The sequence below is a fragment of the Panthera onca genome, chromosome B4 (assembly GCF_046562875.1).
Source record: "Panthera onca isolate mPanOnc1 chromosome B4, mPanOnc1 haplotype 2, whole genome shotgun sequence".
NCBI classification, from domain to species: Eukaryota; Metazoa; Chordata; class Mammalia; order Carnivora; family Felidae; genus Panthera; species Panthera onca.
The window spans coordinates 34,958,405-34,984,410 of record NC_138345.1 but is presented as its reverse complement, the minus strand read 5'-3'; the positions used below and the strand labels follow the sequence as shown (position 1 = coordinate 34,984,410).

The 26,006-nt window shown below is 43.8% G+C and overlaps 1 protein-coding gene across 1 annotated transcript in view; it reads left to right on the top strand.

Moving 5' to 3' along the window:
- Positions 1 to 26,006, top strand: part of CACNA1C (calcium voltage-gated channel subunit alpha1 C) — a 664,490-nt gene that overhangs the window by 488,754 nt on the left and 149,730 nt on the right. Inside the window, exon 10 of the mRNA XM_081796086.1 lies at positions 21,087 to 21,177. Within this exon, the coding sequence (XP_081652212.1) occupies positions 21,087 to 21,177 (91 nt within the window). The remainder of the gene's footprint in view (positions 1 to 21,086; positions 21,178 to 26,006) is intronic.

The window sequence follows — 26,006 nt, the reverse complement described above, 5'->3', positions numbered from 1 at the left end:
GTCCCTGTACTAGGCTCTGGATTCCTTCTTTAGCCAAGTGGATGGCTCCAGCACAATCAGAAAATCACAGAATCCTAAAGTCCTGGGGCACAAAGGGGTCTTCAGGTCACTGAGTCTATCTCCCAGCATCTGGGCAGAGCCACACAGTGTCCAGTCATGCCTTACCAGATGCTAAGAGAAGCATCTGGGTGATTTCTGTAGTACCCTATCTCCTATAAGACTGGTATGTTTCCTGAAGACAGCAAAGGGCAGATTTCCTCCCCACTCACGGTGCTTACAAACTTACTTTTTCTCAGATATGCATGTAGGTTTTAACACTCTCAGGGCAGATCATACAACGTGCTCAAGGACAACATAGTGGGAACTGGGCACAGTCCTCCCAGAACAGAATAATCACTGTTGTTCATTTCTGAACACCTGACTTCAGGCCTACCCTTAGACTTCAATGAAAAGGCCATAAACTTTCCTCCCCCTGCCCCCAGTTTGGATCCACCAGGAGGACCCAGACTATCATGACATTCAGTGTCACACATCTCAAAGTGGAGGATGAGCAAGAAAAATGTTTGCAATTAAGACTCTATTCACAAAATACAGTCCATGAATGAATGGTCTCCTGCAGAGGTCATCGAGGAAGACCAGAGTGAAAGAGTCAAATGTCCTATTCCAGATGAGATCTCCAGATAGCCTAGGAGAAAAAAAGGAAGACAAATATTTAGCCATGCAGATTCATACTAATATATACTCTTTTCAATAAAGACTTAATTCATATTAGTTCATCAGACTGACAAAAATTACTCCCAGCAAAGATCTTCAGGGACGATTCACTAGGTAGAGCTTTGATGGAAGAAATTTAAGGTTTGTGCTTTCCAAAAATGTATATTCAAATTTTGATAAGGTCCTTGGTGTTGGTTTGTTTTATTTTTATTTGTTTACAAAAAAGTATGAATATTAAGATACTTTTTAAACATCTGGACTAAAAAGCCTTTGATGATCCCTAAATGATGTTCTAAAAACAATTTGCCAAGCATAAAGCTGGTTTTGACTAACATACCCTAAATCTCATACACAGGACTTCACAGTGCCTCATATGCAGGAACACAAGCATTCCAAGATTAGAGGTCAAGAGAAAATATAAACACAGGCCCAAAGCTGTTAAGGAATTATTACAACTGCCCTGGAACTTGTCTGTGCTGTGTTTGGTTGTGATATAATAGATTTGTTCTCAACAACTTACTGACGAGTTGGAAAGCCTTAATTATATGCTTGACAGGCTGGCTTTAAGGGGAAAAGCCTTTGTTTACCTTCCCAATTCCAAGCTTCAAATCAACCTGTCCAACCACTATATCTCATTTCAATGACTCATGAGATATGATAATGGTATCCAGTATCAGGCCAGTTACTATGCTAACAAAATTCTCTGAAATTGCAATACGTACATATAAACACAGACATATATACAAACTTACACACATACACACCTTACACATGGACAAGAAAAAATTGAGGACCCCTTCTAGTCAGAAATATTCAGAGTTGGAGTCTCGTTGTATGTATTATTACTTGCCTCAGTAAGCTGAGTTCAGCTATGATGAGAAGTTTGGCACCACATTTGCTGTGCCCAGCACAGGCAGAGGAAAAGATCCCTGCTATCACCTGAGGGGAGAGCCTCTTCTTGGTGTGAAAAGTAATGCCAATGGTAGAGGGCCCTAGCCCCCTTGACCTACAGCCCATTCTGCCATTCAGCAGTGACCGTGAAGTTGCAGTGGTCGGTTGCTGACAATCGGGCAAAACACCCTAGGTTTTCCTCAGGAAGATCCCAAGCTTTAGTAAAAATTGTAGAGCTGCTTTTTAAGCCTCTCAGATGGTATACATTTTCATTATAATTTCCGTAATCACATTAATCCACTTGATGAGATGAGTTGAGAGTGCAGCAATGTGAGATGAATGGCCCTCACCTTTCTCTCCTAACAGGATGCCAGAGTTTTAGGTGGGAGTAGTCTGTGTGATGTAGTGGTGCTGATTAGGAGCCTGAGAGAAACAGGCCACTGGCTTCCAGGTCCCACTCAGTTACCAACTGGCAATTAGTCCTTCTCAGTCTTCTCATTGGTAAAATGAGGGGTTGGGCCAGACAGCAAAGTCCTCCCCCACCACCCCGCCATGTCTTTTGTTTCTGTACTTCTAAGTTGACATATGTTAGCTTTAGTCCTAGGAGTCTGAACCAAACCTGGATCTCTCCAGTCCATCAAACCCCAGAAGGATTTAATTGATTCTAGAATCCTGCAGTTCCCAGACCCCCAGAATTTGTACTGGGTCTCCTGCAGGATTCCCTGAACTCTGGAAGCAGCCTGTTGTTCCAGAGACCCTCCTGGCACCTATATGCACTCCGATCTCCCTGCCTTGAAATCCCAGCTCCACCATCTGCCTTTGGAACTGCATCAGCTCCGTTTCTACCTGCCCTCCCCTCACCGCACCCTCCACCTCTCCTCACTCCCAGAACACCTACTCCAGGCCTGCACCATATATTGTGTCTATTTATTTATCCATCTTATACAATCTACTGGGGCACATACCTTATGAGGGTGGGAATTTTGTATTTTCAGCATTAGCACAGAGCCTGGCAGATAGGCAATGAGTAGCAGTTGGAAAAGGGATGAGAGATGGGGTTCAGAGGGGGAGAGGGAGAAAAGTGTGGTCTTGGCCTGAAAGTCTGAAACTCTGCCATTGGGAACAGATGACTGGGGCCTGCCTTGTCACAGTGTCAGAGCTAAAACCAGGAAGGGCCAGATGTGATCTAGCAGAGGATACATAATGAGTCAGACACACAAATTAATGTTTCGTCTTCCATTTCTGATCTGTCAACATTTCTAACTTCTGCTAGAGGAAAGGCCCATTCCTTGATGTTTTTCTTCAGGTCCTCACCTCTTCTCCACTTTATTCTTCACATTCATCCAGAGAAGTATCAGAAATATCCTTATTTTCTTTCTCTCTCTGGAAGGCCAGCTAGCTGGCTAAGAATGGCAGTCAGGAAATGGTTAAGAGAGTACCAAGAATAAATGCCTAGCTGCTTCTTTAGGATGGGAAAACTGAATACGTTTAAGGCTTGAAAAGGTCAACTATCTTCCAAGAGGGCAGAGGTTTGATTTTCATCCATTATGTGGTCTTTGGCATCATGCTCATTTCATTCACTGGATGCGATGGAGATTTATGGAGTAAATGTTATCACAAGCTGAGACTTAATGAGATCTCAACTGTATCTCCTGGATGTAGTGGAAAGCAACCATTTTGGTAATAAATAGAGAACAGCATCTAATTTGTAAATTCCTCTTTCCGTTTCTAAGTTTAATCAGATCAACGAAACTGAGGGGAAATGTTGATGACCCAAAATTATTTTCCATGCCTCAGTCTGGCCAGGAAGCATCACTCCTAACGGAAATGGCATGTTGCTCTGGCAATGGTAGGGGATGACATTTGTCATTAGACTAACCCAATTGTTGCATATTAAAAAATATATTTAGACAAAAATCTATTTAAAACCAAACTGGAACTGAGGCTCCAATATCGCTGTGACTAGTGTCATTGGTTCATAGAAGCAGAAATTCTTTCCAAGTAAGTTACAGAAATCTGGAGCAGGGGCCACTCTAAAAAGGCCCAGGACCCATATGATTGCACCCATCTGAGATCCAGAGTAAGGCTAGAAGGACCACCATGGTGCCCAGGTTGTGGTCCAAAATAACCTTTTATGGCAAGGCAGAGAGCAGGTTAGGAGACCAGAACACAATCTCTGGCAGGTTCTTGGTTTCATTTAGGGTTTAAAAAAAGAATCCAATAAGCACAAAAGGGATGTAAATGCAGCTATCTTCTTTCCAATTGTGCTTAAATAGGTTTTCAGGATTCATGATAGTTAAAGATGTCTACAGATTGTCTTCTCACAAGCTGTTAAGCATTTCCAGGCAGGGACCGTACCATAGGTAAGTTACTGTTAGCACACAGTAGGAACTTCATGAATATTTCATGAAAGGACTGACAACAATGATGAAGACATGGGGGAAGTTGATGGCCCCAAAGGGAGCTCCATTAACTGCAGCCATCCTTAGGGACTGGCCCTGGGAAAACATATATCATCACTAAGAAGTGTTCAGACTCCAGATGACCTTTTAGATGCAAAGCAAGTGATCCTGAGGTTCTTCTGTTTAGCCTGAATTTTGCTTTTTCATTCCCCAATAAATATATACAGTTCCCAGGCATATTATCTCTAATCCTCACTTAAACCTCCAAGACTGGTATTATTATCTCCATTTTTTCAGATGAGAAAGATAAGGTTCAGATAATTTGCCCAAGGCCAGACAGCCAATACAAGGCTTAGCCAGGACTCACGCCCAGGTCTGTCTGACTCTAAGGACCAGCCTCTTTCTCTTTTGTCAGGCAGGAAAGAGGTGAGCACAAAGAACAAGGTAACCCCCCACCCCTCCTCCCCCTGCCAGAAATACCTGGTGATAAGGAGGGGAAGTAGAAGGGAAAGAAGACCCTGAAAAGTAGGAGACTGATTCGTAGTCTCAGCTCTACTATGAATAGCTCTGTAACCTTGAACAAACCCTTCCCCCTCTAGGCCTCAGTTTCCTAGTATGTAAAAGTAATAATCTCTGGTTTTCTATAAACCCTTGAGCGTTCTGATCCCTTATAGCCCCCTCTGGCACTGTGTTTTTCTTTGAGTCCTATATTCCAGAAGTTATGGGTGTCTGGGCCAGGCAGAGAATATCCTCCTTTTCACAGACCCTGTCTCTGCCCTTCATGGCTGGGCAGCTACAGTTGGCTACAGGATAGACAATGTCCAAAGTTCTTACTAGAACCTTGGGTGGCCTCCCTCCAGCATCCAGCAGCTATGCTTCTGCTCTGTTCCCAGAGCCAATATCCTGATAACTTTGTCTCTACCTTGAAAGCATTGAATGTTAGGATTTCAGCACTGGAAAGTGTCTCAGAAGCTCATTCCTACTCCCCTGGTGTCTTCATCTATGCATTAAACTCCTGTATAGCATCTATACAATATGGAGTCCATCCCCCCCCCCTTTCCTGAACATTCTGTGAGAGGAACTCACCAACCAGGTCACAAGAAACCCCTTCCATTTTTGTGCAACTCCAGTTTTTATAAAATTCTTCCTTCTCCTGAGCTGACAGGAGACAAGTTGCTATTTAACTTCCACACCCTGGTCTGAGGTGTCAGGGGGCACAACAGTGCCCTCCCGATGGCATTGTTAATTACCCTCGCCTGGCTAATTACTCACACTAATTGCTTCTCTGTCTCTGCTTTCCCTCCTGCCTTACATTTCCATTAGGGCTGTGCTTCTGACATCATTGCCCACATCTTCCCATTGGTCCTCCAAGTAACCTATGAGGGAAGCACTGAGCTGTTAAAACCATGTATCCTTCCCAGACACTGAGTCAGTGCTGAGGAGCACCCTGGAACAGGGCTCCTGACTCTGGCATATACAGTTTCTATGACACTTCTCTGCCTGCGTCTCTCTTTCCCCCACCCCTACGCAGGACATCTTTCCTCACCAGTGCTGACCTCTGTGCTTAGTCCCTCCCATCTGCAAGGAGGCTCACTGTCTATTTTATTGGAATAAAAAATGGGCTACTGTCTCCTTTCTGCTTCTCCAAGTCAGGCAAATACTCTATCTTCAGTCCTTTCCAGCTAACCATCAGATAAGGATTACTCCCATAATGCAAGCAGCAAAAGCAATAGAGTTGCATGGATCTGCACAAAGTCCCCATGTCCCCTCTATACGGACCACCAACACCTGTTCATCATGCTGTCCACACAACCAGCAGTTCTCTTCCTTACTGGAAACACCTGTTCTTTATCCCACCTGCCATGACCATGACTGTGTCCAAAAACCAAAATTTCTGGTGTCCTTCCTTTTGGGTTTGCTGGGCCACTGAACCCATAGCACAAATCCTCATAGAATTGAGGATTCAGAAGGGGTGCAATAACCCAGAGGTGGCACTACACCCCATGCAGGAAGGCCAAGGTGAACCCAAGGTCATGCCTCCCATTTAAAGTTGATTTCTGGAGCATTAGCATTCCCACTTCCTGCCAGTACCTCCAGGCCTTTTGCTTGTCGAAGACAGTGGTTCCTGTTCTCTAGATTTCAAAAACCCTTTCTCTCTTCTAAAGGAAGAACAATCAGCCTCTCCAGCCAGCCCAACTCTCCTGAGAAATTACAGAAGAGTTCTAAGATGAGGGAAAAGAGGGAGGAGGGATGCAGAGTGAATAATTCCTTTGATTCAGATTAAATCTTAAGGGGAACAATTTGGAGGGAGAGTATATTCAGTAGAATAATAAAGTGACATTGTCCAGCAGTAAAATCCACATGTTCTCCTTGCACATTTGGTTTGGGGGTGGTTCCTCCTTCTCTGCCTTGGTTTAGAGTCACCCCCGCTGCTGTGGGCATGAGCCACCGTACCCAGCAGTCACTAGTCTGAGCCCTTCTCCAGCATAGCCAAAGAGGGAGGAAGGAGGCTTCAGCAGGTGGCTGTATGCGTTCCAGTCCCCGCCCTGATGAAAGGGAGAATGAGTGAAACAGCACTGACCCTGGCCCCACCCCAGAGATGCTCATCTGGACCCCTCTCTGAGGGTGAAGAAGAGCCATGGAAGAAAGCTGAATGGGGGTGTGTGCTAACCAGTAATTGTGAGTGGCCTCTGGGCCTCCAGCAGAAGTCATGGGCCTGCAACACTGCCTATCTGGTTTCCCAGGGAAATCAGTGTGGTGCCACGGAAGGTGCCCTGCTTTCTGAGAGCTGTGGTGGAAAGAAAAGGACAGGAAGGTAAAGCAGAAAAAAGCAGGTGAGTCAATGAGGTGTGGCTCTTCCCTCCATTCACCAGCCAAAGTCAAAGGCACCATTGGCTGGGGGAGCAGCAGCGAGCAGAGGACTGACAAGACTGCATCCTCTGCTCACACGAAGCCTCAGTCTCCTCATCTAGAAATTGTGAATGAAGACACCTTCCCTGGCTGTCTCCCCAGGTGGTTGTGAGAATTAAATGGCATGGTTTCCCGAGAGTAACAACAGTGCTGTGCTCTTCCTAATGAGCAGAGAATGAACTGTAAATATACCAGAGCACTGAACTACATGGTACAAATAGTACCTGTTTGGGGAGGAAGAATGCTGTGATTCTGTTGGTCCAAGAAGGCCTCGGGAAGACAATAGGACTTGGAGGGAAAGAGGGTCTTATGCCCGTGGAGGAGCCCAGGGGACATTGCAGCAAAGACCAGATGTAGGTGGGTACACAGTTGCTGGCAAGCACCTTGCATGTGTTAGGCTCTCCACAAAATGGCATCAAACCAAGCTAACCCAGTGTGGCATGCTCCAGAGGTCAAGAGGAGAGCTGAATGCCTGGCCCTGAGCATTCAGTAGGTAGAGATAGAATAAGGCCAAATCACAGGGGGCTCAGGAGGTAGGCTGCGGGTTCTGTGTGGTGCACGGCAGTGATGTGACATGATGAAATGATGCCTAGGGAAGGCTCCCCAAACAGATGAGAGTATCAGGTAAGGGCTCCAAGAACCCCTTCTGTCTGGGCCCAGCCATACCCCTCACAAACAATCCACAACATGGTGTTGCATCAATCAGAGCACACTTCTTGTAAATCTCAGTTTATTTTTCTAAGCAAAAGAAACCTTAGGAATCTCTTCTCAAACCCCCAGCAAAGGCTTGCAAACTCCCAATAACAAGCAACTCCTCGCCTCTCAAGGCAGCCAGGCCACTTCAGAAATGTTTCTTACATTAGGGAAAAATCTTCATCCCTCCAGTTCTTTGATGCCTTTTCCTTGTAGAACTACTCTAAGCAGGCAATATCTTCCCTCCAAGTGAAAAGACTTCAAATATTTGAAGAAGGTGATGCCTCCTAACCTACGTTAGACTAAACGTTTCTAATTTCTTCCTGGAACATGACATACAGCCCCCCCACCATCCCAGAGCTACCCCCCTGGCTGCTACCCCTCTGTGAATGTGGTCCTGAGCTCTGAACCCCATCCTAACAGGATCTGACTGATGCAGAGGAGGGGAGCACTGCTTTCCTGGGTCTTCATCCAAGGCAGGGGGCCTAGGATCTTGTGAAGTGACACTGTAGAAGGACCTTTCAGTGCCACATGTGGGCCATTAAAATAGCAATATGGACCCAAGACTACATCCTCACCCCAGCAAGCAGGAGGAAAATCACAACTGCAATCCTCCAGCAGGTGGAGTTGGGAGATTAATTAAAGGACTTGCCACAGAAGGGGGCAAGCTGATTGATATCCTGACAGCTGCCCATAAACTCATTCATGAAATGATGGGGCTGAAGAGGCACCATGGGGTTGGGAGCTAAAGTGACTCACTTCACATAAATGCCATTAATGGAGGCAGCCTAGAAATTTAAGGCAGCAATTTACTTGCATGCTGGAAGGGAAGGCAAAGCTAAGACCCTTCCCAAGAGGTGGTGCTCCTTATTCGGGGCAGCTCCTGCTCTGTGGGTATCCACATCCTTCGAGATTGTGCCGGGCTCCTGGAGGGCTTCTTGCAGGAATCTGACCTGAGTCAAAATTATCTCAAGCAGCGGAAAACAGTGAAAGGGAAGACAGAGCCCAAGAAAAAGAGAAAATGAGCCTGAATCATGAGTTCTATATAGCCTCTGTAGACAGCAAGAACAGGGCACAAAGTGTAAACCTCATCCACAGTGGAACTTTTGGATTCCAGACAAGAGGAGGGAGCTCTGGGCCTCTGCTCAGCTATGATGTTCCAGGGTGGACTTTCAGCCTCCCCATGATGTGAGGGAATGGCAAGTGAGAAAGGCAGCAGTGCTGGATGTGGGGAGAGGACTCTTCCTCTACCACCAACCAGCCTTGTGACCCCAGGCAAGTCACTGACCTTCTCTGGACCTTAACATTCCCATCTGTAAAATGAAGTCTGCCCTACCTGCAATGCAGGTATGATTCAGATCTCCCTTTGCAGTGGAGAAACCGAGCCACAAAGGGATGAAATACCATGTCTAAGGAACAGAACTCCAAAGTGGCAGAGACAGGATTCAAACTCAGGCCACCTGGCTCCAGAGCCCATGCTCCTAACATGCTGTTCTGCTTACTGCCTCTTCCTCTTTGTCCAGGAGAGCTGACAGGGAAGCCCTGGGCAGGGTCATGAAATAAATGGCTTCTCCCAAGGACCTCCACCTGCACTTTCTGCTCCCCTTCTCCTCTCAGGGATCCAGACACACTTGTAGGGCTCTCTAGTCCTCTCTAATGATTGGGAAAGGGCTTTGAGAGGGGAGACAGCATAACATCTACCACAGTTCAAATGCTGGATGTTATTAGCTGCTTGCTTTGAATAAATGACTTAATTCTCTAAGCCTCAAGTTCCTGATCTATAAAATGGGAATATATAATGGAAACATATAATCCCTCGTAGTATTGTTTGAAGCTTGAATCAGTTAGCATATGTAAAGTGCATGGAATAGTAGCTGTTATTATTCTTACTATTTCTTAATACTATTAGTATTAGGATAGAAATGGCAGATACTACTATTACACGTCCAAGAGTCTTTGCACTCTGAAGGGACAAGACCCTAAAATGAAGGAATGACCAGTAGACATCACTGGACTGAGTTGGAGAGGGATTGAGGACACAAGTCATTCTCTGTCCTTGTTATATCATACCACATGGGTGACCATGTACTGCGAAACCAGGCTTTGGGAATTATACTGTTCCCCACAGCCTAAAAGTAGTTTGTACCTAAAAAAATTGAGTTTCCAAAGGGATCCTACACAGAAAGGCCACCATCATCCATGTCCAGAAGATCCCATCTCAACCCCAGTGGCTGCAGTGAGCTCTGTTTTCCTTGGAGATGTCCATGCCCTCCTGTGTGGCCGGATGTCCTGTTTCCCCCATGGTCCCAAGTGCCTGAGAATGTTCCACACTGCCCTGCCATTACTAATGAAGGTGGGGCAGGGTGAGGGAGGAAGAGGAAAGAGCCATGGGCTAAAGTTCAGACATTTGTTTGACCCAGCTAAACTTCCTTCCCCTGCCTCCTCCTGCCACTGCCCACCTCCCCCTACCCACATCCATGGCCCGACTCAGTGGCACCACAATTGTGGAGAGAAATTTTCTGCTTGGGAGCACTGGATGTTTATAGCCTGCTGAAAGCAGAGCGACCCTGGTTTTCTTCCTTGGATTATGGCTGCAGATCAAGGGCAGGCATTTATGCCTCCTCCCAGTTTATAGCAGTAATAATAATGATGGCACATCGTGCTTATATTGTGCCTTTTTAATAAGGCCACTTTGTTTGGCTTCTTAATATTTAATCGTGTTTTATATTTACTTTTTGATAGCTTAACATCAACCAGGTTTTAATTGCTTATATAGGGGAAGCCTTGCTGGGCCTGGGCTGGCAGGAAGCTTCTGAGAAGGCTCTGGAGGCTATGGCACCTTTCTCTATGACCTTTCAACCCAGATAGGCTGCCATAGCTGGGCTCCATTTTGCTTTCTCTCTCCATATCTCTTTCCTCTTCTTGGCTACAATCTACTTTTCTCCTCTCCTTCTCCCTCTCTTTCTTTCCCTTTGAAGAGACCTATAATTCATCATCTAATTTAATTTATTAATGTAAGAGATGAAGAAAATGAGACCCCAAATAATCATGTGGCTTATACAGGATTTGGAGCTATTTCATGGCAAGACCAAGGAAGGGTCATCTTTGGTATTTCCTAGACTCACAGTACTAGGGAGATTCCCAAGACTCTCAGTTGGATAAAGACATATAAAGAGCTCCTTCACGCATCAGCCTGAGTCTGTATTTGACCATATGTTTGATCTATCAAACTACAGAAAAGTAGTAAGGAATAACTTTCCGAGTTATTTTTTCTGCAAGAGAAAATGAAATGAAATAATGAAATGAAATGAAATGAAGTGAAATGAAATAAATGAAATGAAATGAAATGAAACATAACATAATTTCTTCCAAGAGAGTATCCTGGGGCAGTAACCACAACCAGAATGCTGTGGGACAAAAGCCATGCCCACTGTAATACCCTGCATCACTAGTTCTTATCAATTAGTTCTCTCATGTATTTGAGCAGTTATTCTGGAGGTTTTCTGATGTACCCAGGAAAGCCCTGGACACAATGCCAGTCATGCTCTACCATTTACTACCTTTCACCCTGGACAAGTAAGTTCTTGTCCAAGAAAGACTACCCTTTCACTTAACCATGGGATACTACTATCTATCCTGGACCAGAGGGCTACACTGGTCAGGCTCCTGACAGAAAACAGACATACTCATTAAGTGGGCGATATAAGGAGAGGTTAATAAAAAAAAAAATGCAGGAAGGTTTAAGGAAGTCAACAAGGGATAGCACAGTATCCTAGAGATAGCACCTATAGACCTGCTGGAAGAACCTGATGGACAAAGTGAGAGAGCAGTTTCCATAAGTCAGAGAGGGTGGTCATGAGGAGAGGGTCATGTGACCAGACCTGTGGCCTTCAGCAATAGGATGCAGCCACTCTGTACCACCCTGAACATGCCACCAGGGAAATGAATACCCCAGCCTCACTTTCCTCAGGCTTCATAGACGTCCTGCTGGCACTCCCTATTGGTTGACCCAGCACAAAGCCCTAGTATAGGAGAGGTTGTTGTTTTTTTTACAAAGATCAGCCTTCTGGACTACAGGGCATAGCAGAAAGGGATGGAGGGTGTATCTGAAGGACAAACCCTCAAGATGTCCAGCATATTAGGAGTGCCCTTAAAACTCTGTGAAGATAGAAAGTGTTATTATAGTTCCATATTTAATACCACTAGGATCTGAAAGGGAGTCCAGAGAATTCTAATATAAAGACTCTGGCCTTGAGGAAAGTATAACTTAGGGAGATAAATCTAATACTTGTACAGCAAACTATAAGAAAAACAGATTAATTTAGTTGGTAATATTAGCAAATACTTACAGTACTTACCATTTTGTAAGGTTTTTATAAATATTATTTCACTTAATCCTTACTAGAACTTCATGAAATAAATAGTATCATTAACCTCTTTTTACATATAAGGGAACCTCAGAAAGGTTAAATAATTCACCAGAGTTTCATGGCTACGAGAGGGTGAAAATAGAACTTGAATTCACATTTTGATTTTAAATTCTCATGGATCCAAATGTTCCAGGAACTCAGAATAGGGGACTCAGTGACAGTAGGTGGTCCTGAAAAGCTCCACAAATGAGAACTGGGTCTCCAGTAATGGATGAAATTTGACTAGTTGAGGAGTCAGCACATTTTTTTTCTCTAAAAGGCCAGTTAGTAATTATTTTAGGCTTTGCAGGCCACACAGAGCCTGTATTGCAACCACTCAGCTTTGCTGCTATAGTGTGAAAGCCACCATGAACATACATAAGCAAAAAAACATAGCTGTGTTCCAGTAAAACTTTATTTACAACGTCACTCCTCATCAGGGAAATACAAATAAAAACCACACTGAGATATCACCTCACACCAGTCAGAGTGGCTAAAATGAACAAATCAGGAGACTATAGATGCTGGAGAGGATGTGGAGAAAAGAGAACCCTCTTGCACTGTTGGTGGGAATGCAACACTGTTGCATTTGCCACTGTTGGTGGCAAACTGGTGCAGCCACTCTGGAAAACAGTATGGAGGTTCTTCAAAAAATTAAAATAGACCTACCCTATGACCCAGCAATGACACTGCTAGGAATTTACCCAAGGGATACAGGAGTGCTGATGCACAGGGGCACTTGTACCCCAATGTTTATAGCAGCACTTTCAACAATAGCCAAATTATGGAAAGAACCCAAATGTCCATCAACTGATGAATGGGTAAACAAGTTGTGGTTTATATATACAATGGAATACTACTTGGCAATGAGAAAGAATGAAATATGGCCTTTTGTAACAACGTGGATGGAACTGGAGAATGTTATGCTAAGTGAAATAAGTCATACAGAGAAAGACAGATACCATATGTCTTCACTCTCATGTGGAGCCTAAGAAACTTAACAGAAGACCATGGGGGAGGGGAGGGGGGAAAAGTTACAGAGAGGGAAGGAGGCAAACCATAAGAGACTCTTAAATATTGAAAACAAACTGAGAGTTGATGGGGGGGGGGGGGGAAGTGGGTGATGGACATTGAGGAGGGCACCTGTTGGGATGAGCACTGGGTGTTGTATGGAAACCAATTTGACAATAAATTTCATATTAAAAATTAAAAAAAAAAACAAGCAGAAGTCTGGATTTGGCCCAAGGGCTATTGTTTCCTGACCCCTGAAATATGTGAAGAGGAGGTGGACAGGGTATGATCTATGATATATCTTCAAAAGCCCAGAGGTTAGAATAAAGATGGTACATTCAAGGGACAATGAGAGGGAGGCCCAACTTGGGCAGAGGATTTCTGCAGGAAGTAACAGGAAATAAGGATTAATCAATAGCATTTTAGTCAGATAGGGCTGCCCTAACAAAGTACCACAGATAAGGTGACTTTAACAACAGAACATTACTGTCTCACAGTTCTAGAAGCTAGAAATCCAAGATCAACATGTCACCAGGGTAGGTTTCTTCTGAGGGCCCTGAGGGAAGGGCCTACTCCAGGTCTCTCTCCATGGCTTATGGATGGCCATCTTCTCCCTGTGTCTTCACATTATCTTCTCTCTGTATGTCTCTGTGTCCAGATTTCTTCTTCTGATCAGCATACCAGTCATATTGGTTTGAACCTGCCATCATTGTATCATTTTAACTTAATTACTTCTTGAAAGACCCTTTCTGCCAATACAACTACACTCTGAGCTACAGGGGCTAGGACTTCATATGAATTTCTAAGGGGCACTCACAGCCATTACAGATAGCATGGAGCCAGATTACGGGGAGTTTTAGATTCCAGATTAGAGTCAGCGGGATAGGAAATTAGGAATCTTTTTGCATGTTAGCCATAATTCTGATTAGTAGTTTGAGAAAATGAATACTAATTATACCATTCATATACAAAAAAAGACAATAAAATGGGCATCTGCCAATTAAATAGCAAAGTAAATTGTTCAGTTCATACAAGAGTGCATGGAAGCCTGAGAAACTAGATCCTGGCAGTCTGGCAGACCCAGAATTCAGCCCATTGGCACCATACAGCACTGCACAGCACTGGAGAAGTTCAGGTTGGGTGAGAAATGCCTTCAGCTCTGTGGGCTTCTGACACCTCTGCCACTGCCTGGGATGTCTGGCCCTGAAACACCAACCCTCTCCCAACAAAAGGAGATAAATGATTGACAAAAGTTCATGAGTTCTCTGACCTTGGGTAATGAGATGAGTAGCTAAATTCCAAACTGAAAACCAAGCATTTCTCTGGGCAGATCTCAAGAGAGGCCAGCCATTCCTACTGAAAGTCACAAACGAACATTGCAAAACCCCATCCCTGGGACAGTGGGTGACCAAAGATTTTAGAACTAGGCAAATTTCTTCATCTCTCCTAGGTCCATTTTTCATTTCCTCACATGGATCTTTGCTCTAATGTCACTCAGTCTATTGTGATGCATAAAAATATCTGAGACAGACAGCCTCAAGAAGCAAGGCCAGATATTTTATGTGTGGATGGTTCTCCACATATCTCCCCCTAGCCTTGGGATAGGAAAAAGGGAGGAGGAAAAAAACAGTAAAGGAAGAGATGCCTAAGAAGATATTGCTTACGGTTTCCTTTGTGGATTAATTGCTAAGTAACCATAGTGACTTTCTTTTTCTTTATCAAAACCAATGTTGCTCTTACTCTCAAACTTTGGTCAGAGCCCCTTCTGGAGTCATTTTTTATTTGTGTGGATGAGTATAGCCGTCTTTGAACACACTTATTGCATCATGATAGCTAAATTAGATCTAATTTTTTTTTCTTACAGAAGACATGAATGCTAACACACTGGAACAACCTGGAGTAGATTTACCACTTGGTCATTTTTTTAAAGTAGTATAAGGAACTGACTGGAGACATTAGTCTTACAGAGAGCTTCTCTGTTGACCATAGTTTTGGAAAGCCTGGCCAGCTGATCTGTGCAGCCATGCTTTCAAAGCACTATCTTGTGTTTAATGGGAGATTCTTAAATTTTAGTAAACCTTCAGAGGGTTTGCAAAGCCAAATGTACCAGGAACTGTCGATCTTCACCATGGCTTAGATCTAGTGCTACTTTCCCAGCATGATTACCAGATTCAGATTATCCCACATAGAAAATGGCTTATTATAATCCCCCCAGTATCCACACAGCTTTTCTCCAAGTAGGTTGGGAGAAACATTGGTTACTGTGAAACAAGAACTGTGCACCTCCCTTGAAACATAGAAATCATCTACCAGGGACAGCTGGGTGGCTCAGTTGGTTAGGTATTCAACCCTTTATTTCAGCTCAGGTCATGATCTCAGGGTAGTGGGATCAAGCCCCACATTGGGCTCCACGTGGATATCATGCATGGAGCCTGCTTAAGATTCTCTCTCTCCTTCTGCCTCTCTGTCTCAAATTTAAAAAAAAAAATCTACCAAGTACTGTTCAAACAAGAGTTGCCACCAAAAGAAAATGTTTGGGGGAGAGAAGACATTAATTCAAGATGTAATCAGTTGGTGAGGTGGAGTCTACACAACTCATTGTAGTAGTTGTGATATTACTAAATGTGTAATTATGTTATCCACCACCTACAATGGCAGTTGTTAATTACTCTTCCAGGAAAATCTCATTTCTTTGGGAATCTTCTCAACAGAAGTCAAGGGACAGGATAGTCCAGAAACCCAGATTTGATCCATAGTACCTGCTAACGATGAAATTAGAAAGTTATAAAACTAGCTTCCTCTCCCACATTCTTTCTCAGTATTCTCCTTACTAAATCCATTCAAAAAGTACATTTTATTCCACAGAGGGTATGTTGTTATGACACTGCAGATGAGCAGACATCAAGCTTCACTTCACAAGGCATATAGAGGGTTGCCTTTAGAGGAGAGGTGCCCTCAGGCACCAGGGTTCTTTGCCATCTTTTGGCCTTAGTTTCCAACCAATTCACTGTCTGAATGGCCAAAGAAGAGTCAGAGTCTCCAGCTCATCCATAGAATAAATATCTAACAATTATAATTCTCAACTTTCAACAGTTCGGACACTCAGATTTCAAGAAGGAATCCAAGTCTCTCTCTCTCTCTCTCTCTAGGGCAACAAATCCCTTAAAGAATCAACTGTGATCCTGCTGTCTAAGCCCTTAGAAATAGAAACACAAACTGCATTTTCACCCATCTTATTCTCTTAGGTATTTACAGGATAAACTGTCACAAATAGGTGCTAATATTAATATGTTAATGTATTGCTCCTTCCAAGTGAGATATTTTCATTTCAGCAAGGAACCTTCAGATATATGACTTGACCCAACAGAGCAGACCTAGCAGACACTACTGAACACTCTTAAGGGAGAGAATTTAGATGCTCTTCATATAACTTGCCAAACAGATGGCTGCCAACTTTGCCCATATGAGATACCAGCCCTGGTCAAATTCAGTTATACACTGAGTGACATGTATTTATCAAGCTCTATTGTTTTAAAAGTTATCATGCAGTTATTTCTGAAATCAAACAATATGGGACAGTACTCATACCAAAGCCAGAAGCTGAATAATGCTTCTGTATAACAGGTCCCAATGTTCTGAGCTTTCCTTCACTGACCAAGTGTCTCTTGTTTCCCAAGACAACTGTGTGAACAAACTTGGTGACTGGCAGACTATGTTGACCCCTTTACACCTCCAAACAAAAGATCACTCATTATAAGATGCTTACTTCAGTGAATGTTATCATTATAAATTGAGACATATCTTCTGCTAGAAAGTAATTGGAACCAAGTCATTCATTTCAGTTCCTAACCTTCAGGGCTTTTCTTTTTTTTTTTTTTTTTTTATTTTTGGGACAGAGAGAGACAGAGCATGAACGGGGGAGGGGCAGAGAGAGAGGGAGACACAGAATCGGAAACAGGCTCCAGGCTCCGAGCCATCAGCCCAGAGCCTGACACGGGGCTCGAACTCACGGACCGCGAGATCGTGACCTGGCTGAAGTCGGACGCTTAACCGACTGCGCCACCCAGGCGCCCCAGGGCTTTTCTTATATAGGATTTTTGAGAAGTGAGAAAAAATGCTACTGTTGTAAAGTGTCTGCTTATTCTAAGCTTTGTGTTTTAAAGATGTGTGTTTGGGACATGGCCCTTTACCTAGGTTAAAAATAAGCCTGACCCTTTTCAATCATGAACCAGTCTTCAGAATTCTCACTAACAAGCAACATTCAAGGATAGCCATTGAATGTGATCCAAGTTCCAGGGGAAGTGGATAAAATAAAGAAGCACCTAAAAACTTGGATTGACCTTCCTCTTCATGCCCTTTCCTGGAACTGATGGGACTACCTACCCATTTCTCATCAGGGCACATGCTTCCTTTCCTGAGTGGTAACAGATTTTCCACCTCATTAATAAGTTGTGACTAAGCCTCACTCACCACTGGTCCCCAGCAATCTCCATAGAGGCCTGGCAGAGGTGCAGTCAACACTAATTTTGTCAGAATGGGAAAATTCTCTTTCTCTGGAATTAGATAAAGCATTTGACATCCAGAACTCAAAGTCTGTTGCAGAATACAGAACTCCCCCTCTTCCATTTGTGGCAATCAGTGTTTTTACAATCTCCTTAGTACCTTCTTCTTCAACCAGAGCCCAGAGCCAAAAGAAGCTTACACAACTCTTCTCCCTTATACACCAAACTCCTCAAAAGACCACCCATTGACAAGCAACTGAGCAACTTCTTTGCCTGTGTAAACTGATTGAAAGCAGATATGTATGTGTTGAATATGATCAGGCCTGAAGCACTTGGTGGATCTTTATTGAATGGGACTGAGTAGTTGAATTGGACAAAGGAACAAATAGATCCATGGATTGCTTTCCATCTGCAAGTGACATGATCTGGGTGTAAGTAGTAAGAGAGGGGTAGATCCACTACAGGTGGGGAAGAGGTCAAGTCACCTGGCTATTGGGTAAGAGTGACAGGGCACACCAATGCTGTAGTTTGATTTTAGCAGTTACCCCAGTGGAGCCTGTAAAAGAGGCACCTCCCTAGGGAGGCAGCAGGGCTGGGTGATAGCATCTCCTAGGAAACTCTTCCCTCAAAGCCACTAGCTAGATAGACCAGTGTAGACTGAAGCTTCTTCTGGAGTAATTCCTTCTCCTCAGGGTCCATCTTTTGTTTTGTGTCATTAATTCATGTAATTTGGGGTTTTGGTTCTATTTTGTTATGTTTTCTTGTGTGTTTTTGATTTATTGCTTTTTACAATTTTCTTAGTTTATGTTCAGGGATTAAAATGGATGTTCTTTGTGAAAGCTGAGTTCCTTGTTTCTTTCTTTTGCCCGTGGCTGACTGCATGCTCTCTGTTGATGTCTTGTTCCTGGTCTTGACTCCATCTTGTCTGTGAAAGGAAGCACTCCAGCGGGCTTGCTTGATCAGAAGAAAGGGAAGTTTTCTTGGTTTAGTCACTCCACAGAAACCCATGGTAATGTTCCCCTGTGTTCTATGTGTGTAAATATGCATTGGTACATACCAGACTGGAGGGGAGGGTATTTTTCTTGATGGCTTGTGATACAGTGGTCCTGTATGTGTGTGTCTGTGTGTATGTGTGTGTGTGTGTGTGTGTGTGTGTGTGTGTGTAAGGGTATGGTAACCTTCCCCACTCAAATCCAGTGCCTTATCATCTCTTAATATGTATAAAGTCAGCAAACATGACTTTATACATGACAAAACAAACAGCAAAGCTGATTGCAGCAGCTATTCTTTTATGGAACCCTTCCTTTAGATAGTACCACCCAAGATTAAGGTCACTGTAAATGCCAACTTGATACTGATACAGGCAGTTCCTTGATTTGGAAGATGATATGGCTCCTCCTTAAAGCCCAGGCATACCCACTTCTAATTTGGTTGTCTTTCCAAGCCTAGCACCATCCCCATCATACTACTCCAGTAGCACAAAAGGGGCTCTCTGGGAGCAAAGTGTCTCAAAGTCAGAGCTCTATAACTTTATTTTTTTTTTTATTTTTTAATATATGAAATTTACTGTCAAATTGGTTTCTATAACTTTAAAGAATGATGCCTGAAGAATTAAAGTAACCTTAGGTCAGAGAGGGCCAGAGATAGATGAAGTGAAAGAGTGAAGGCTCTTCAATTGTATGAAGGCTCTTCAATTGTATGAATGTATGTATGGATGTAACAAGGAACCTGACAAGCTCTGAAAGTGCTGTCTTCCCTGCTTACAGTGCTAAAACCATCCCTAAGGTCTGGCCTCACATACCAGCTCCCTCAGACATCAGGCTACAAAGGGAGTCTAAATGCTATAAAATTGAACACCATCATTTGGCTATTCACCATGCTCCTTTGATGCTTCCAGAGCCTTATTTGGCTATAAGAGCCCTGTCTGATGGTGTAGAGTGAGGAGTTGGTCAATAAGGGACAATTGAGATGAGCATGGTGAAGGGGGTCATGATACTTGTGCTTCCAACCAAGTCCTACTCCAAACCCACTGTGTGAATGTGAGAATCTCCCCTTCCCTGTTTTGTAAAGTGAAGGGAACAAGTTATAGCTGGGTAATATCTAAAGTCTCATCCAATGACAACCTTCTTTGAAATGGCATCCAGATTTCTTTTTACCCAACTGTATTAAAAGTGAATCCTAGGGTGGAGAGGTCAAACATATGGTAAGTCATGGGTTCCTATTTGTATCTTGCATGTTCCTGAAAGGAGTGTCTTCTCACCCACCCATCTTGTCTTCATCCAAAATAAAAGAACCTTGGAAATTTTCCATCCAACAACATTATCCATATAACCAGTAGAAGCTTCTCCTGGGCTGTGGTGGCCCCATGGCGATTTGTCACATGGTGCCACATCACCTGATACCATACCCTCATTAACTGAAAATTCTGTGGCTGCTGAGGGTTAGTGATTTTCTCACCACATGAGGAGTTATGTTCTGCAAGAAGAATGGAACCAGGACCAATGCTATAATGTTCTGAAGAACAAGGGTTACCAAAAATAAAACTTGTTGTGTCATATTAAAAGGGTAAGAAATGGTGGAGAAGAAGAATTCTCTTGAGAATTCTCTTGAGTAAAACTTTTATTTGGAATAGAGAATAATAATAAATGGCTTCTCTAAGCCACCACACTGGGTTGCAAGCTAGATGACTCCTGCTGCTCTGGAAATCTAGCCCACTGCTGCCTCGGGAAGAGAGTGTAGATTGACTGGACAGGTTGGCACCAGTGGAATTAGATGGTTTATATCCAAAGTCAGCCTGTTGGGATGGGAACGTCAGATTTACTGGAAGGGGAAATAATATCCCAACCTATCTTTAGTCTATCTTCAAGTCACATTTAAATTTAATTGGTGGATTCCACAGTTGTGATCCTCATTCTTGGTATCTGTAGTGCTAGTTTGAATCTTAGTACATGATTCTGGTAATAGCCATTTATTTCAAGCTCCCTATTTCAGGTATGGTCCTAGATACACCCAGTATGCACTACACGACAGGGAGCAGTCTTCCACATCCATATAGTAGTTCATGAGGCAATAAAAACACCCTTTCTACAAATAAGCTGGATTCTAAATTTGGGGATGAAGCCCCTTAGAATTGATGGGTGGGGAAGAAAGCAAAATAAAATATTTTCATGAAAGCTCTTCTTTTTATGGTTAGTAGTGGATGCAAATAGAAAACTTTTCTATTGTAGGAAAAGGTAGAAAAGGATTCAGTGGTCACTGTTTTCAAGAAGCAAATGATCTTATCACCATATTTCCTCCCAAATCCTATGAGTTTGAGTGTCCTTGGCAGCAAAACTTACCCTAGACAAGCATCAGGCATGTTGGTCAAGGAAACCCCCAAAGTTGGCCATGGCACTGTTCACAGCAGCACCACTGTACCCCACTATTAGATGCTGCTCAGGCTTTCATCCTCCCAAGCAGCACACAGTCTTGGAATAGGGTGTTGTGCAAACTAATGCTCTTCTCTCCCCTTTCCTTCCCACCCTCAATGCCTTGCATCCCTTTGACTCTTATAGTGAGCATGCCCACAAGTGAGACCGAGTCTGTCAACACCGAAAACGTGGCTGGAGGTGACATCGAGGGAGAGAACTGCGGGGCCAGGCTGGCGTGAGTAGGCACGGAGAGCCCAGGGACTGGGGCTTTTCCAGGTGTGCGGGAAGGGATGCTGTGTCCTGAAATCACAATGGCTTGGCCCATCGTGGTTGAGGCAGAGGTCAGAGAAACATAAATCTCAGGTGGTGACTTGTGTGAGAAAAGACTGCCCTGGGTTGAGTATGGCTCCTAGGCAGGGGGAAGAGTCTTAACATTAAAGCCAGTCTCCAATTCTGCACTCCTGTAAGGGTCTGACTCATGGATTTCAAGCCCCTGTGCATTACATCAGTGAAATATCGAGTGGTGGGGGGTTAGAGGTGGCTCCAAAGTCTGTTTCTTCCCAGCCTCTCTCACCCCCTGTCACATGAGACACCTATGTGAGGGTCCCTGGGTCCTGCTGGTAAATGTGACCTGGAATAAGAGGATACAGGTAAGAAAATAACCTGGGAGCTAATAAACATGTTGGTCCTTATCTGCAACTCTAGTTACCCACCTAGTAAAGGGAAATAGAGATTCCTGAAGTGCAACCTTGAGTTATTGCAGAATTCGTCAGTGTTTAGCCTGGAACGTGGCCAGTCACCTCCTCCAAAAGCAGCTCCAGCCTAGATACCTATGACTTCCCTTTCCCTGGGTCAGACCCCAGGGCCTAGGCTTTGGTAAGTGACTGGCCCAGGACTGGGCCAGGTGCATAGAGGAACAGTTCACACATGAATTATCACAATCACCCATCTTAGTTTTATCTTAAAAATGGAAACCAGTAGTCCCTGGGAAATGTTCCTCCACCAAAGAATGAAGGGAAAAAATAGTTTAACTGCTAAAAATAAGCAAACTGCTGGTTCTGTTACCAGCATCTCAGCAGAGTCCAAAGATTAAAGTTATATTCTGTCAGGGATTCACATTGACCTTGGGAATGAGGCCTCATGGAACATTCGGGATCTGCTTTGGGAAGTGGAACTTACTCTTCTTGTTGACTTTGTGGTATAAGAACTGTAAACTCACCTTGGTCCCTGAAAAGCACTGCATGCAGAAGGCTCTGAGTAGGACCAGTCCCAAATAAAATTAGTTTCAAAATCATTCCATCAGTGAAACAGTATCTTATTTCACCCTTCATTCCTGAAATGACTCAATGGTGTGAGCAAACCCCAACACTTTTAAAAAGTTTCTCCATATATAAGTCTAAACAGAAGCCATGCCAGCCTTGAGAATGATCTCCAAGCCAAAGGAGAAGGGAAAACAAGGCTTAAGAACAGACCAGCTCTTGCAACTTCTATTTCCAGGGTACACAGGGCCTTCAGTATCACTCACTCTGACAGTGGCACCAGGGAGTCTGCACTGCAGATTTCTCGGCATCATTGGGAAGCAATTATTGTCAAAATGTTGTTAAAATACGGGGCTAATTACATTTTTAAACAGCAGTCCAAGGCTTTCCCTCTTCTCCTTTTGGAACCATACAAAGCAAGCACTCAAGTTTTTGCAAATGGGTCCCAGCAAACCCTCTAAGTCTGTCAGGCCTTTCTCTGGTCTTTATAACATGGAGGACCCTGCAACTCCGGCTTTTAGGCATAGCCCAAGTTGCAGACCAGGAGGGACCAGGGGAGTTCCCAGCTCTAGGAAGCCACTTGAGAGTACATTTCAGGAGAGTATGGTGGCTCTGTTGGAGGGTGAATATGATTATCCTCCAGAGAGGGAAGCTGGCACCTCTAGTGTATCTGTCATTTCTTTGAGGACACATTCTGCAGGCTGGGAGAGCTCTGTAGAAATGGTTCCTATTATCCTTATGAATATCCACATTGATGCATCTGCTCTGTGCATATAAAATACCTAGACACAGTACCAGAACTATAATATATACCTAATAAATTATGGTCTTTCCACCATCTCTCTACTCACCCCACCCCACTCCTTGCCTCAGCCAACCATGGGATAAGACCACCAACATTCCTGGTGGGAAACACAGTGTGAGAACTGACTGGAGACTGAGACTGGGTCTTATGGGAAGGAGACAGTGAGGGTCTAGCATTTTTAAAGCTAAGAGTTAAAAGGCTTGTGTGGTTGGATGAGACCAGGATGAGAATTTATAGGCAGTGAGAAGGCCTGATGAAGATGAGGGGGTGGGGGCACAGAGAAAAAGGAACTACAGTATATTTTTGGGGGGAGAGGGAGGTGATTAAAAAGAAGGAGCCATCAAAGTTTGAAGACAGTAAGGATGTTGAAGTAGAATTTGAAGCAGGGTCCAACCGAGGGGCTTGCAGGTACTATGCAGGCAATAGGATATAGAGGTCCAAGGTGCAGCTGTGAACAGGGATGGAGCCACACACTTGAGGTCATCAGTATAAGAGCTATTAATGAGAGTATAGGACAAGGGTTGGTCGTAGAGGAATAGAGTCAGAAGGCCAAGGGCTGAACCATGGGAACCTGACACACAGAAGAATAAGAACAAGTAAATGAAACAAATGAAGAGATGTTAAGGGAATAGACAGCAGCACTTGCCTGGAATCCATGGGAGAAAGAATTTCAAGAGAGAACTGTTTACTTGTACATTCATTCAAAGTGTGCCCAGCTTGGTTCTAAGTGATGGTGATACATAGCAGTAGAAAGATTGATATCATCTCATTGGAGTTTATAATCTGTGTGGAAGTGACATTAAACAAGTGAATAAGTCACTATAAACAGGGTAAGTGTTAAGAAGGAAAAGTATATTGTAGGGCTAATAACCGGTTAGACTGGCAACTTTTTTGAAGAATTAAATTTAAGCTGAGAAGTGAAGGGTGAAAATACATTATTGAAGTGAAGAGTAAGGAAGAATGTTCCAGTCAAAGGCAACAGTGTGTTTCAAGGCCTTTGGATGGAAGAACTGAGAGGCCAGTGTGGTCAGGGCAGAGCATGCAGGGAGAGACAGGGAGTTGAGGCTGGAGATGGCATGTCCTGGTAGACCCCTTAATGATCTTTGTCTCTGTTACAAGACTGTGAGAAGTCATTGAATATGAGAAGTCACAAGAACATGGAGCTGGGTAGGGAGGTTGATTTGGTTTGTTTTGCATTCTTGAAGGATCACTTGGATGTGAGGAAAAGAATAGGTAGAAGCAATGCCAACACGGAAGCAGGCACACAGTAAAGCATCATCAGTAGCAATTACTGAGGTGTGAGGTGATGGTGGCTCAGGCTAGAGTCACATGTGGAGATTAAAAAGTGGTTGGGTTATTTGTGTGTTCTGGAGCCATACTCTATAAGACTTGTTTGTGGGAGTTGGAGTCTTAGAGAAGGAGAGGAGTGAGAATGAGCCAGTGTAGGGCACTTGCTCCAGAAGTGAGGCCATGGAAGGGAGAGAAGAAAATAAGATGGCAGAAAGGAAGGCAGCAGTGGCCAAGTAAGGGCTTGTAAACACTGGGACAATCTTTATGGCAAAGAAGAGGCCAGTGAAAGGGGAGGGTCTAAGGATGCCAGAATGGAAATGAGTGATTATTGGAAGGCATCGCCTAAAAGGGGAAGGTTGACTTCAAAGACGCAGTTGGAGACACAAGATTTACAAAGGAAGAAGGAGTTCCTTACCTCTGGGACTAATTGGAAGATAGAAAAAGAAACCTGGCATCAGCAGCCCTGAGGTCAAGTCTCAATCAGCCACCAACTAGCCATGTGACCTCAGCCAAAGCACCTCCCCTCTGAGTCTTGGTCTCTCCCTCTGGGACACAAAGGAGTTGTCCTGGTTGTTGGCTCAGAGTGCTGTTAGCAGAGGCCTAGGGCTCCTGGGAACCACCTGCAGGGGCTACTGCAGAAGGGGACCACTTTCCCCTTTTTTATATATTGGGCTTCCATGTAAGATTTCATATGAATAAAACATTCTACAACTTGATAAATTGCAAACCATAGATCCAGGTGATATCTAAGGATCCCTTCCAAGCTCTCAAATTCTACAGTTCTATAACAAATATAAAATCCAAAATAGGCTCCAATGCAGAGTGAATGATAGGAGTCATACCAAATTATCTGTCATTTCATCACAGAAAGTGGGGGTTAGGTGTCTTAGGAACCTGAAGAACAGTACAGAGGTTTCAAACTAGTGAGTCACCAAGAGGTCACTAAAAGATTGCTGAGCATTGCTGAAGCCACAGTGGAGCCTGACATCGTAAATGTGAAGTCAGCCTCACAGAACAATTCAACATATTTTTTGGCAGGCTATGTGGCCCAGAAGCACTAAAAACAGAGAGTGGTGTGAACCAGGGTGGCAGTTTAGCAAGACAGGCAAAGTAGAAGTCCCAGGTACTGTGTGGAGAGCAAAATCAATATGACCCTGGGGCCAACCTGAGAACTGGAAGTTAAGCCTGACATTAACCTGAGAACCCTACAAGGGTGTGAATGATAGGGAAGACATAGTGAGGGCAAAGATTGGGTTCGGAGGAAGAGCAGGAGGATTAATAGAGAAGGTGACTGTCCAGAATGTGGAGTGACTGAGCTAAGCATCCAGTTGGAGCAGTGTTCTGTGATGACAAGGTCCATTACCCTTCTAGAAATAATATCTGTGAATGGTGTTGAAGTTGTGGAGTCCAGGAGGTTGAGTCAGATGTGTGTCAACCTGGATAGCGACCACTGTGCCATCTGACTTAGGTTAGGAGCAAATTGGGACAATTTAGGGAAATACTATTTCATACAGCAAGTAGTAAATATATGGTTCTCATTACTCTAGGAAGGAGAGAAAGTCTGAAATATAAATAGTTCCCAAGAAGTAAGTAGTTAAGCAAAACAAAAGGAGTTTGGATTTGTCTTCAATTTTGAAACTTAATATCAACAAAGAAAATCATGGCTTCCTAGAAGGTTTGTCTTGGAGGCCTGGGTAGAGAAAGTATCCT